Raw genomic sequence first — 12,284 nt, forward strand, 5'->3', positions numbered from 1 at the left:
TTCAGCCTGACCCAACTACAACAGACTGCTTGAGAATTGTCTTGAGCTGACCCAAAAATTAAGGCCGATTAGCCCGTCATATATTTTGAGAAAATTAAATAGGCAATTTAAAATTTTTATGAAATTTTCGAGCAATCCTCCTTACGACCAGCAAACATGACTGGGACCAAGGCTTTGAACAGGTGCAAGGAACAAATTCAGAAACATTATATTTTTTACCCGAAGCCAAAATATGGCCTTGGGTATTGCTGAGACTTCACGCCCGTCTGTCTGTCTTTGCTCAGCATAAGTCCAGTCCGATTAATGCCAGGATCTTCAAATTCATAGGGAGCATTCTTGGGATACCGACCTTGGACAAGTTCAAAGATGGCCAACCTTGACCTATTAAGTCGTCAAAAGGTCACATTCTTTCTACACTCTTTCATTCATTAATGCTCATATGGCCGAAGGTATTTTAGAACTTCTGGAGCAGAAAAGTTTAGTTGAAATGATGGTAACTAGTTGGCACAATGGCACAATACCACTTTGTCATGCCTGATAAGATACAGATGCTAAGAACGGTTAGTGCCTATCAATACCAATCGCATAGACCTATAGTCCCTGTTTTAAACAACTAATATACTAAAAAAACAAAACTATTCAACTCCCCAAAGAAAAACCGCAACATAACTCTGGATGTGCAATAGAATGCTTGGAGCAGATTGAATCTAAAATTATTTTCTTCTGATATCAATACAGTAATTTTGGCCATATTTGGACCAATACAGATGCTATATACTGGTTTGGCACACCCCCAATTAATAACATTTTTTTAATTGCAATAATTTGGACACGCTTTACACGTAAAGAGAAATCATGTTGAAAGTAAATTAGCTACCTGTATAGTCCACTAACGTGACTCAGTATGTCTACTACTATAGCCCAGCTTGTTAGATGTAGCATTAGTGTCAAATATAGTCGATATCAATGCATGTTTGTTAGAGCGCCCAGAAGATGCATATTGTTACGTCACCTAGCCTAACAGGGAATGTTTATTAACTGGCATTTCATTTGGTTCTAACCGGCTCCGGAATGGACATTGACAGTGAGTCTCAAAAGCAGAAACGTTAAAATACTGCTCAGAATAAGCTAAGATAAGATGGGGGGTGGTTGGACAACTGTTAAATGACACTTCAGATCTTATGACTGTTGACTTCCAAAAGCCGAGGCAATTTATTTTGTGATTGCAAACTCAGATTTTATATGCTGTGTTTTTTTTTAATGTGTGTATTTTTTAGGGGGAGGTCAGGACAACGTGCTGTGGATAGCCATGGCAGGGACGCATCAGATCTGGGCTTTGTTCCTGGCAGATGGAAAGTTGCCAAAGGAAGGTGAGTGTGTCACACTTGCCTAGCAACTGCTACAATAGACAGTCACTCATAATCAGATATGTTGCTTCTTCTTTTTTTGTTGTTTGTGTTCATGGCAAGGAAAATTGGAGCCTTATTTCTCCATACAGCCAGTTAGAGTTATGGCTTATCAAAGGAGTTGCTACTTTTTTTTTTTCTTCTTCTTCTTCTTCATTGGTACACAGTGAAACCAAGGCGGGCACATGTGTGCGTTGGGCAGGTAGCGGCTGCGAAGAGAACCGGAAACAACTCCTACCCGCACAAGGCAAGGCTTTGCCCAGACCCTCGGGATTGGCCTTGGCTCCACAGGAGCCCTGGAGCTGCCTGTACGTAGCCGACAGTGAAAAGCAGCAGCATCCGCACCCTGGCACTGAAGTACGGAGCTGTCAAGCTGCTGGTCGGTGGAGAGAGAGACCCAATGGTGGGTTTTCACTGCAACTGCTTGGAAGATATTGGGTGAAAGTACAGATAGTAAATTAAGTGTCCCAAATGTATCGTCCGCTGCGCATAGAGCTTTAAGTTAATGAACTGAAATTAGATTAAATGGGCCTGTTATAGATGTTAAAGCAAAATTGCTACAGTTTATATCAAATGAACCTATGTCCACACAGTGATTGGATCTATATTGAATCACTGTAGCAGTGCCATTGCACTGTCTGCAGCACTGATGTGTCTTTTAGCTCAATATCACCAAATATTTCAGGGTTTAGTTTTTTTCCCCACAGCATATGAAGCTGATACATTAGCAACAGCAGAACAGCACAGAAGAGAATCTCAGTAGCAGAAATCAAACACAAATGTGTGATAATAGGAGAGAATAATAATTAATAAATGGATTAATTAATGGATTCATGAAAAATATTTTAACTCTCGTGTTTCCTAACACATTCCAAAATTACACTGCTTTGATGCCGTACTGCGTCAGAGAGTGAATAATGTACAACATGTGATTAAAATAAAAAGACAGCAGATGTGTTTTTTTTTTTTTAAGTCTGGGTTGGAAAGGACTCAGAATCAGTCTGTTTTAGTTCAGCAGACAGTTATAATCCACACAAATGAGGCACAGAATAAAACACCCTTGAGCCTGTTGACTTCTTTTTCAACCTTTAGGCTACGAAGTAGGTCTACATTTTAGCAAAGCAATACATACTGTGGAATTTTCAGTACGGTTTCTGCTTTTCACGGGGAAAGGAACAGCACAGATCAGCACAAGTTGAGAAAGACTGGTTAAACACGTACCGGTTTTGATTATGTTCAGAATAGCCCAGTGTAGAATTAGCAAAACTGAAGGTCCAGTATTCATGCCAGAGTAGGAAATAGTTCTCCTGAGACAGAGGAGGATGTACTGTACACTAAGTTCAGCCAGAGTTATATTAAGCAGTGATGATGCTGGGATGATTGTAGGTGGGCCACAGTGGCCGGAGTCCATCAAGCTCCGAGAACCCCCCAAATTTACCTGAAGTTTGCAGAGTGTGTTTCTGCTCAAGTCCAACGCTGTGCTGAGCAAAACCAGACAAGAGCTGCTTGACATTAACATCAGCCGAGTTGTAGCTCGTCCAGGACTAAGAGCAACTTAAAGGTTTTATAAAAATCTGACAGTTAAATGACCATTCAATGGAACTTCATGTGTTAAAGTCTGTCACGTACATAATTTAAGACAATGAAGGGATACTACTGTTAGAGTGATATCATTTAATTTATCAATTTGTCGACTCTTGTTTCTAGTAATACAATCAATCAATCAATCAATTTTATTTATATAGCGCCAAATCACAACAAACAGTTGCCCCAAGGCGCTTATATTGTAAGGCAAGGCCATACAATAATTACGTAAAAACCCCAATGGTCAAAACGACCCCCTGTGACAAGCACTTGGCGACAGTGGGAAGGAAAAACTCCCTTTTAACAGGAAGAAACCTCCAGCAGAACCAGGCTCAGGGAGGGGCAGTCTTCTGCTGGGACTGGTTGGGGCTGAGGGAGAGAACCAGGAAAAAGACATGCTGTGGAGGGGAGCAGAGATCGATCACTAATGATTAAATGCAGAGTGGTGCATACAGAGCAAAAAGAGAAAGAAACACTCAGTGCATCATGGGAACCCCCCAGCAGTCTAAGTCTATAGCAGCATAACTAAGGGATGGTTCAGGGTCACCCGATCCAGCCCTAACTATAAGCTTTAGCAAAAAGGAAAGTTTTAAGCCTAATCTTAAAAGTAGAGAGGGTGTCTGTCTCCCTGATCTGAATTGGGAGCTGGTTCCACAGGAGAGGAACCTGAAAGCTGAAGGCTCTGCCTCCCATTCTACTCTTACAACCCTAAGAACTACAGTAAGCCTGCAGTCATTCATCAAACAAAGCAGTCATTACTTTTTCTTAAATCTAGACAATGAATTGGTGTCTCTGAAGCAGTGATGGACAGAGAGAAGAAAACATCTCTATTATTCAGGTCAAAACATAAGTTGGGCTCAAAAATCACATTGTTTCTTCACTTTGATAGATCAGACATGTCTGTTTGGACTGATGTCGGCTATAGTGAATCCTAAGATTTCTTCTTTTTTCCTTAATTTAGCTGTGGCAGAACAAATTGTTGAAACGTAATTGATTTCAATTCATTCTGATTTCCACACATTGGTTGTTTATTGGCTGCAAGAATAGTTTGGGTGTTTCTGTTTGTTGGGCTGCAATAGTCAATCTGGACCACTTTGTACAAACTTTCCAAGAACTTTTCAAAAAGGGCCCATTCACCTATTTTTAGCACAGTTTCACTGTTTCTCAGTAATATTTAATGACTGTTACATGTATTTCTGGGGTTTCTTACGCAATTGTTACAGTAACACTTTTATTGCTGTTTGAATTATTCGCAATGTTAATGTTGCATTCGTGTTTGATTTCAATTGTCGTCGTTTAACATCAAAAAGGCTTCAGATGCTGTTTTGTTATTGTTACCTCTTATCAAGGAAGATATGTTTGTTGAAAAGATACAGAACCATAATTTTATTTACTTATTTATGTTTATTTATTTTATTTTTTTTTTTTACCTTTATGTATCAGGCCATTAGTTTTGTTGGTGGTCTATATATAAATCCAAAGTTAATTCTGGTTTATTTTAACATTGGATGGTTTCTTTTTTTTTTTTTTTTTTTACGTGATTCTTAGTATTTTTTGTCTTTCTTGAATCAGAACCTCTTTGCTTTTGGGGACCAAGATGGGAAGGGGTTGACGCTAAGCTGCAGCATCCTCTCGGTGTCAGTTGGGCTCCTGAACACAGTTTGCTGTACGTGCTGACTCCTACAACCACAAGGTATTGACCCCGTATCATAAAGCTGTTTTGGCTAAATGTTGACACAAATTTTGTGATGTATTAATTTTATACCATAGAAGGAACTTACAGGAGTTTGCCCTTTTTGAAAAAAATAGCTGTTGTTTTGATGGCTGTGTGGGTGTGCGCATCACTGTCTTCAGATCAAGGTGGTTGACCCAAAGTCGAAGCAGTGCACCACGTTGGCAGGAACAGGAGACGCTGGAGACACACTGGGTCCTGAATTCGACCAATCCTGCTTCAATGAACCTGGAGGAATCTGCGTCGGTGCAAGCGGCAAAATTCTCTACGTGGCCGATACAAACAATCACCAAGTCAAAAGTACTGGACCTGACCTCCAAGACCGTTCTCGGGTGAGACTTGAGTGGTTGTCTCTGTGTTACGGAGAATTTCTGTGCTTCACAACATCTTAATCTTCCTAGTTTTGTGTTTGAATGTGTTTACATAAAAACATTGCGATAGATTAGTCTGTAGCTTGATAAAAGTTTCTCCTCCTCTCCAGTTTCCCATTTCTGTGGACTGTCCAGACACAGCACCTTCAAGCCAGCTGGCCCTGCCAAAGCCACCCATTCTGCCTAAATCAGCTCCCACGAAAGAAATGCCTCCTCTGGTGGTTTCTGCAGGACAGACAGTCACCATATCGCTCACCCTGTCACTTCCAGAAGGAAGCAAGCTCACCAACGAGGCCCCCAGCTGTTGGACTCTTTCTGCTGAGGGTGAGAACCAAGTGTAGCTACTATTTGAGGTTTATCCATATTTATCCTGTTTAAAATACAACCTTTTTATTAGCTACTTGAGGTTGTTTGGCCAATTTCAATCCACATTTGTTACTTTGTAAAGACTCACCTTGTCCTGGATGTGAACCTCTCAGCATCTTTATTTAGGTGTGTGATCCACCATTCAGCTGAAAACTAAGGGAAGTGGATGATGCTAACCTTCACGTAGTTCTGCTGTGCAGTCAGGCTTTTCTCACTCTGCCGCCCCACGCACAGCAGATGGTATGGAGGAACACTTACACCTGAGAGGCTTTAAAAAGAACGGGTTAGACCGTGTGTGGCAAGTAGGGTTTAAATGTTAGAAATGGTTATCTTCTCCACCAAAGGGGAGATGTCCTCAGCCACGTTTGTCTGTCAGTTATTGTGATGACTGAATGAGGAATGGCTCATCAGGCAAAAACCACACTTTCTTTAACATTGGGAGAGGTAATTTTTGACCATTCTCATCAATTTCTCAAGAAAAAAATGGGACAATCACAATAAGGAGAATTCACTGTGGAATAAACTGTTTTAAATGTTTATCTGATAGTGGAGCAGATAATAGAAAAATAATGCATTTGGTGGTACAAGCACCAAATTGGCATGGTGATCCTCATGATGCATCTGGCCAATTGGCCACTCGAAAATTCAAGATGGTGGCCATCTTGGAAAATGGCCACCATCTTGAATGGTTGAATTTTTTTCCCAAATGCTCCGATTTGATTGATTAAAATGTCAGATTTCATTTATTTATTTTATGTGCTATTTGTAGTATTTATAATGTTTTATTTTGCTTATGTGTGAATTAGAGTGAAGTTTCTTAAATTAGTATTAATGGGTTCCACCCAGCACATGGGTTCAAAGTGTGCATCTCTTGAAACGACTGCATGTAGGCTTATTTTTATATTGTGTTGTAATTTTTAACATCTGCAGACAACATGGACAAATGGCAATTTATGCTAGTAAGACTGTCACATTGTCATTGAACATGCAAAAATTAAATTCGGGATGGCTTAATACCTACAATTTGACGGACAAGATCACACAAATCAAATAAGTATCGACATATTTGTGAGGGGAAAAAGTATTTTCTAGTGATTTTGGTGGCCCTTGTGAAATTAGGCACCATCTTGGATTTCACCGATGTTCTAAAACACATCCATTACTATAGGACCATTTCAGTCAATTTTTCGGTAGGTCTTTTTGGTGGCCATATTGGATTTTCAAGTGGCCAGTCGACCAGATTTAAGTACTATCTTGGGAGTCATCATGCCAAATTTGGTGCTTGTACCAGCATTTGTGCAATTTTGCTGTAAAATTGGTGTTATTTGCTCCACTATGATAGTATACCGTGTTTTCCAGAGTGTAATGCTAGTCTCCCATTGCCGATTTCTGGCCTCGATTGATGTCCCAATTCCAAAATTGAGGAAGTCGGCCTGACTGTTCACAGCAGCGGTGTAAAGTAGTGTGTCATAATATTAGACACCAGGTTAATGCTGGTTACAGTCAGCACTGGACGCGGCCCCATTATGCGTAATAATACAAGTTCATCACAAGTGAAAGCAACGGTTGGCTGCTGTGTTTGTTAGATGTGCGCCACAGCTCGGTGTTGCCAAAAGAGTCTCTGCAGCTGAGTGTGAAGTGATTTCAGATACCATGTTGGCGACCGTCAGTTCATTATGTTTGGAACAAAAGTGTTCCCATCATTCTGTGTGTAAGCGCTATCAGAGGGTTATTTTTGGAACGCTTTGATAAGATGAGACATTTTGCTTCACGTAATTAGCTACTGCGCTATGTTACGTGATCCTCGGTCTAGACGTGCGCTGATCTGATCAAAGCAGAGGCAGGAATTTTAATGGACTGTGTTAGCTGTGCTCGGCAGATCTAAATAGTTTTTAGTGGGTTTTTTAGAAACGGATTCCCTGGGACCTCGTGTTGGGCCTGAGGTTGATTAATCACTGGCTTAGAACTCATGTTCTGGACTGGTGTCATATTTTCTCAAAGCACAGAAAACAAACGTCCATTGTCTCTTGATTCTGAAAATATCTTTTGTGTGATTTTTGGTGGAGGTGCATAATTCAAGGGGTTTTATGAAAATATCACATTAACTCTTTAGGACTTAGAGCCATTTTTAGACACACTCCATCCATTTTCATAGCCTGTAATGTACATATAGGACTGTGTGATGAATCGGTCTGGAATAGGTGGTTAGTTAAGTGGCCATGCAAGGAGGAGACGAGTGAAGGAAGCCACCAAGACACCCAGACAAATCTGAAGTAGCTATAGGTGCCTGTGACAGGAGAAACTTGGCACAGTGCAACTTTTGTCTTTATACAGTTATACAGACTGGCAGTGGAGGGGAGCAGAGAGGTATATTTTATTTAATTCCATAGATTTTATTAAATATAAGAATGAAATTTCAGATACAGTTTGCCAGTAGGCACATGAGAAACTCAAGCCTTGATTTGTTCTCTTTTCTTGTACAGGGTAACCTAAAAAACAGAACCCATAAAATGTTAATAAAGCCTACAAAGGATTTACATTACTTCAGTCTGTGTATGATCATTCTCCAACGTTTCATTTATCTTGGTCGCTTTGCATAAAAGTCATTTTCTTTCCACAATATTGTCCAAATAGTATGATTTGTTGGCAAAACAGGCATCCCGGCAAAAATGTCTTCTTGGTTGACCAACACATGTTGGGGAAGACTATTGGAACATTATTGGAACAATAGAAATTTGCTGGACCTTCATAGGATTTATTAACATTTTTATAGGTTCTGTTTTTTTTTGGGGGGGGCACCCTGTGTTAACCCCTGAAACGTGAATCAGCTGCAAATTGTGAATTTTCCTCAAACTGTTAATTGCAAAACGTGAACACTGAAATATATATATATATATATATATATATATAATATACACACACAACAAAAATATAAACGCAACACTTGGTTTTGCTCCCATTTTGTATGAGATGAACTCAAAGATCTAAAACTTTTTCCACATACACAATATCACCATTTCCCTCAAATATTGTTCACAAACCAGTCTAAATCTGTGATAGTGAGCACTTCTCCTTTGCTGAGATAATCCATCCCACCTCACAGGTGTGCCATATCAAGATTCTAATCAGACACCATGATTAGTGCACAGGTGTGCCTTAGACTGTCCACAATAAAAGCCCACTCTGAAAGGTGCAGTTTTATCACACAGCACAATGCCACAGATGTCGCAAGATTTGAAGGAGCGTGCAATTGGCATGCTGACAGCAGGAATGTCAACCAAGCTGTTGCTCGTGTATGAATGTTCATTTCTCTACCATAAGCCGTCTCCAAAGGCGTTTCAGAGAATTTGGCAGTACAATCCAACCAGCCTCACAACCACAGACCACGGTGTAACCACACCAGCCCAGGACCTCCACATCCAGCATGTTCACCTCCAAGATCGTCTGAGACCAGCCACTCGGACAGCTGCTGAAACAATCGGTTTGCATAACCAAAGAATTTCTGCACAAACTGTCAGAAACCATCTCAGGGAAGCTCATCTGCATGCTCGTCGTCCTCATCAGGGTCTCGACCTGACTCCACTTCGTCGTCGTAACCGACTTGAGTGGGCAAATGCTCACATTCGCTGGTGTTTGGCACGTTGGAGAGGTGTTCTCTTCACGAATGAATCCCGGTTCACACTGTCCAGGGCAGATGGCAGACAGCGTGTGTGGCGTCGTGTAGGTGAGCGGTTTTCTGATGTCAATGTTGTGGATCGAGTGGCCCATGGTGGCGGTGGGGTTATGGTATGGGCAGGACGTCTCTTATGGACGAAGAACACAGGTGCATTGTATTGATGGCATTTTGAATGCACAGAGATACCGTGACAGAGATCCTGAGGCCCACTGCTGTGCCATACATCCAAGAACATCACCTCATGTTGCAGCAGGATAATGCACAGCCCCATGTTGCAAGGATCTGTGCACAAATTCTTGGAAGCTGAAAATGTCCCAATTCTTGCATGGGCCGGCATACTCACCGGACATGTCACTCATTGAGCATGTTTTGGGATGCTCTGGACCGGCGTATAGCGACAGCGTGTACCAGTTCCTGCCAATATCCAGCAACTTCGCACAGCCATTGAAGAGGAGTGGACCAACATTCCACAGGCCACAATTGACAACCTGAATCAACTCTATGCGAAGGAGATGTGTTGCACTGCATGAGGCAAATGGTGGTCACACCGATACTGACTGGTATCCCCCCCAATAAAACAAAACTGCACCTTGCAGAGTGGCCTTTATTGTGGGCAGTCTAAGGCACACCTGTGCACTAATCATGGTGTTCTAATCAGCATCCTTGATATGACCTGTGAGGTGGGATGGATTATCTCAGCAAAGGAGAAGTGCTCACTATCACAGATTTAGACTGGTTTGTGAACAATATTGAGGGAAATGGTGATATTGTGTATGTGGAAAAAGTTTTTAGATCTTTGAGTTCATCTCATACAAAATGGGAGCAAAACCAAAAGTGTTGCGTTTATATTTTTGTTGAGTGTATAATATTCAGTTTAAGTAGTTTACGGATTGCAGTTTAAGGATCAATTACTGCAGGACATCTTAATATCAAACACCTATCACCGCAATTTTATTTTATTTATTTATTTTTTTTGCACGCGTGGGGGGCACTACAGCCTGTGAGGCGGGGAGGAAATCCGAGCAGGCTCTCGCTTCTGGTGTGACGCGCCCGCCTCACTGGGCGCGTCACACTCTGGGCACAGTGTCAGGTGAGGAGTTGACTGGGACAGTCCACCTGTCAAATGGTGTCAAAGAGGAACATTGTACAAAAACATGCACTGTTGTGTGTTTTTCTACACGTTCCTCTTAAGATTATTGAACCATGAACTTCGAAACTGTGAATATCTTTCTAACTTTCCCGGAGTCTCCAGGGGAGGCTTCTGTCCTCCCCGAGTTTGGCAGTGGTTGACAGGTGGACCGTTTCAGTCAAACTCCTCACCTGGCACTGTCCCTGGAGCGGGACACGGCCAGCGGGCGCATCACACCAGAAGCGAGAGCCCACTTCGATCTCCTGCCCACCTCTGTAGTGACAAAAATTCACCATCCAAGTACTAGACTGTATTTTTGCACACAGGACAAATTTATTTTTGTCTTTCTTTTGAGTGTCACATTTCCTCATTTAACAGGTTCCGAGTGGCTGCTGGAGAACCGGTTGATGACCGGTGACATCGCGGATCTGTCACAGCCTCTCTGCATCTCGACCAAGCTCCCGGCAATTTCGGGCATGAAAGACTTAGCCGACACGCCGCGCCTCACTTTGAGTGTTTGGGTGTACTACTGCAAGGAAGCGGGTAGTGCATGCATGATGAAAGCGGCCGCCATCTCCCAACCGCTTCAGATAAGTGCCAGCCCCAGTGAGGGAAGAGGTCACTGTGGCTTTATCTCACACCTTTAACAGCTTCTGCCAACTCGCCTGCTCCACACTTAAACTAACTGCAGTCGTTGTTGGTTTGGTGGTACGAAAGGAAAAAAAAAAGCGGATTATTTCTGACAGCCTGCAGATCAAAATGCAAACATGGTTTTTGGGGGGATTTAATTGTGAACCAGTAGAAGCTGACATGCACCACAGCTGCTTATTGACAGGAATGCAAAGATTCTGCTGCAAACACAACTGTCCGCCCGAGAATGTTTATTCATGCACACGGCTTCTATAAGCTGTATTCTCAGAATGCGCCAGACTGATTTTAAGAAACTGCCAGAATGAGTGATATAATGAACTTTAACTGCACAGCTTTAAACAAACGCCTGAAATCTGTTCTGATGTTTTGGTGTGCAGTGACAGCGGTGTCGCTGACTGGAAGAGGAATGAATATCTGTCGTTTAAAATCAAACAATAAAGCTTCTAATTGGCACCATTTTTCCACCTGTGCCGTTAGATGTAGGTGGACTTCAAAGACTCCTCTATAAATTATGATTTCAGCAAAATCTATTTTCTTATCCTTATGTAAATAATGATACAAAGAGGTCAGCTTTATTATAAAGTTTATCTTTAGCTCAGACATAAATGCTAATATTGGCTCACTGCCGGTTACTTGGATACAAAGTTTCAGTCTAAAACTGTGCAGAAATTTGCATTAAAAAAAAATATAATTAATATATTAAATATGTCTCACTTTTCAGTCGTGTGTCACTCTTTTGTGTTGCTTGGGTTTACAGTTCGCACTTAGAAGTGCCCTTAGCCTCACGGTTCACACTATTTTTAAATATTTGTCTGCACCCGTCACCACAACGCAAATCGTCTCAAGTGGTTTACAAAGTTTACACTCGCTGAAACATTGTTTCATGCCTGTGAGCTTTTTTTATGACTGCTGTTGTCTAAATACTGGATATTAAGTGCCTGCTGTACACAGATGATGCCAAATGAATCATCTCCCAGTGCATTGTGGGATTGTTTTATTCAGACGGAATAGGTTCCCTAACAACACTTATAATCCAACCTCAGTGTACAATGGCCTAACCAAAATGTATGGTGGCCATCCCAGGGTGGCAGCTATAGCCAGGTAAGAGGTCAGTGAAAGTTTACCCAGATCAACATTTAAAAATGCTCCAGTCATATTGAAAAACCTTTATTTGTTTGATCATAAAGATTCAAAAAAGGTATAGTTTGGACTAGCTATGACTGAATGTTATGGGATCAAAACGGCAAAAATGGTGACAAAAGTAGATAGCAGTTTGTATAGGGGTCAAAACTTGAATTTTCACCAATATTGCTCAAAAAAGTGAAAATTATTGGTTGAGCTAAATAGGATAAATGAATTAATTGTGTTC

At 41.4% G+C, this 12,284-nt stretch overlaps 1 protein-coding gene across 1 annotated transcript in view; it reads left to right on the plus strand.

Annotated features, from left to right (window-relative positions):
* The window catches only part of nhlrc2 (NHL repeat containing 2), a 25,639-nt gene extending 13,685 nt beyond the window's left edge, over positions 1-11,954 (plus strand). Inside the window, 10 exon segments of the mRNA XM_034193469.1 lie at positions 1,278-1,374; positions 1,574-1,733; positions 1,735-1,809; positions 4,563-4,596; positions 4,599-4,658; positions 4,661-4,683; positions 4,845-5,054; positions 5,204-5,417; positions 10,643-10,875; positions 10,877-11,954. Of these exon segments, the coding sequence (XP_034049360.1) occupies positions 1,278-1,374; positions 1,574-1,733; positions 1,735-1,809; positions 4,563-4,596; positions 4,599-4,658; positions 4,661-4,683; positions 4,845-5,054; positions 5,204-5,417; positions 10,643-10,875; positions 10,877-11,170 (1,400 nt within the window). The 3' untranslated portion in view covers positions 11,171-11,954.
* Positions 11,955-12,284: the final 330 nt, after the last annotated feature.

Source organism: Thalassophryne amazonica, chromosome 18 (assembly GCF_902500255.1).
Source record: "Thalassophryne amazonica chromosome 18, fThaAma1.1, whole genome shotgun sequence".
Classification (NCBI taxonomy): Eukaryota; Metazoa; Chordata; class Actinopteri; order Batrachoidiformes; family Batrachoididae; genus Thalassophryne; species Thalassophryne amazonica.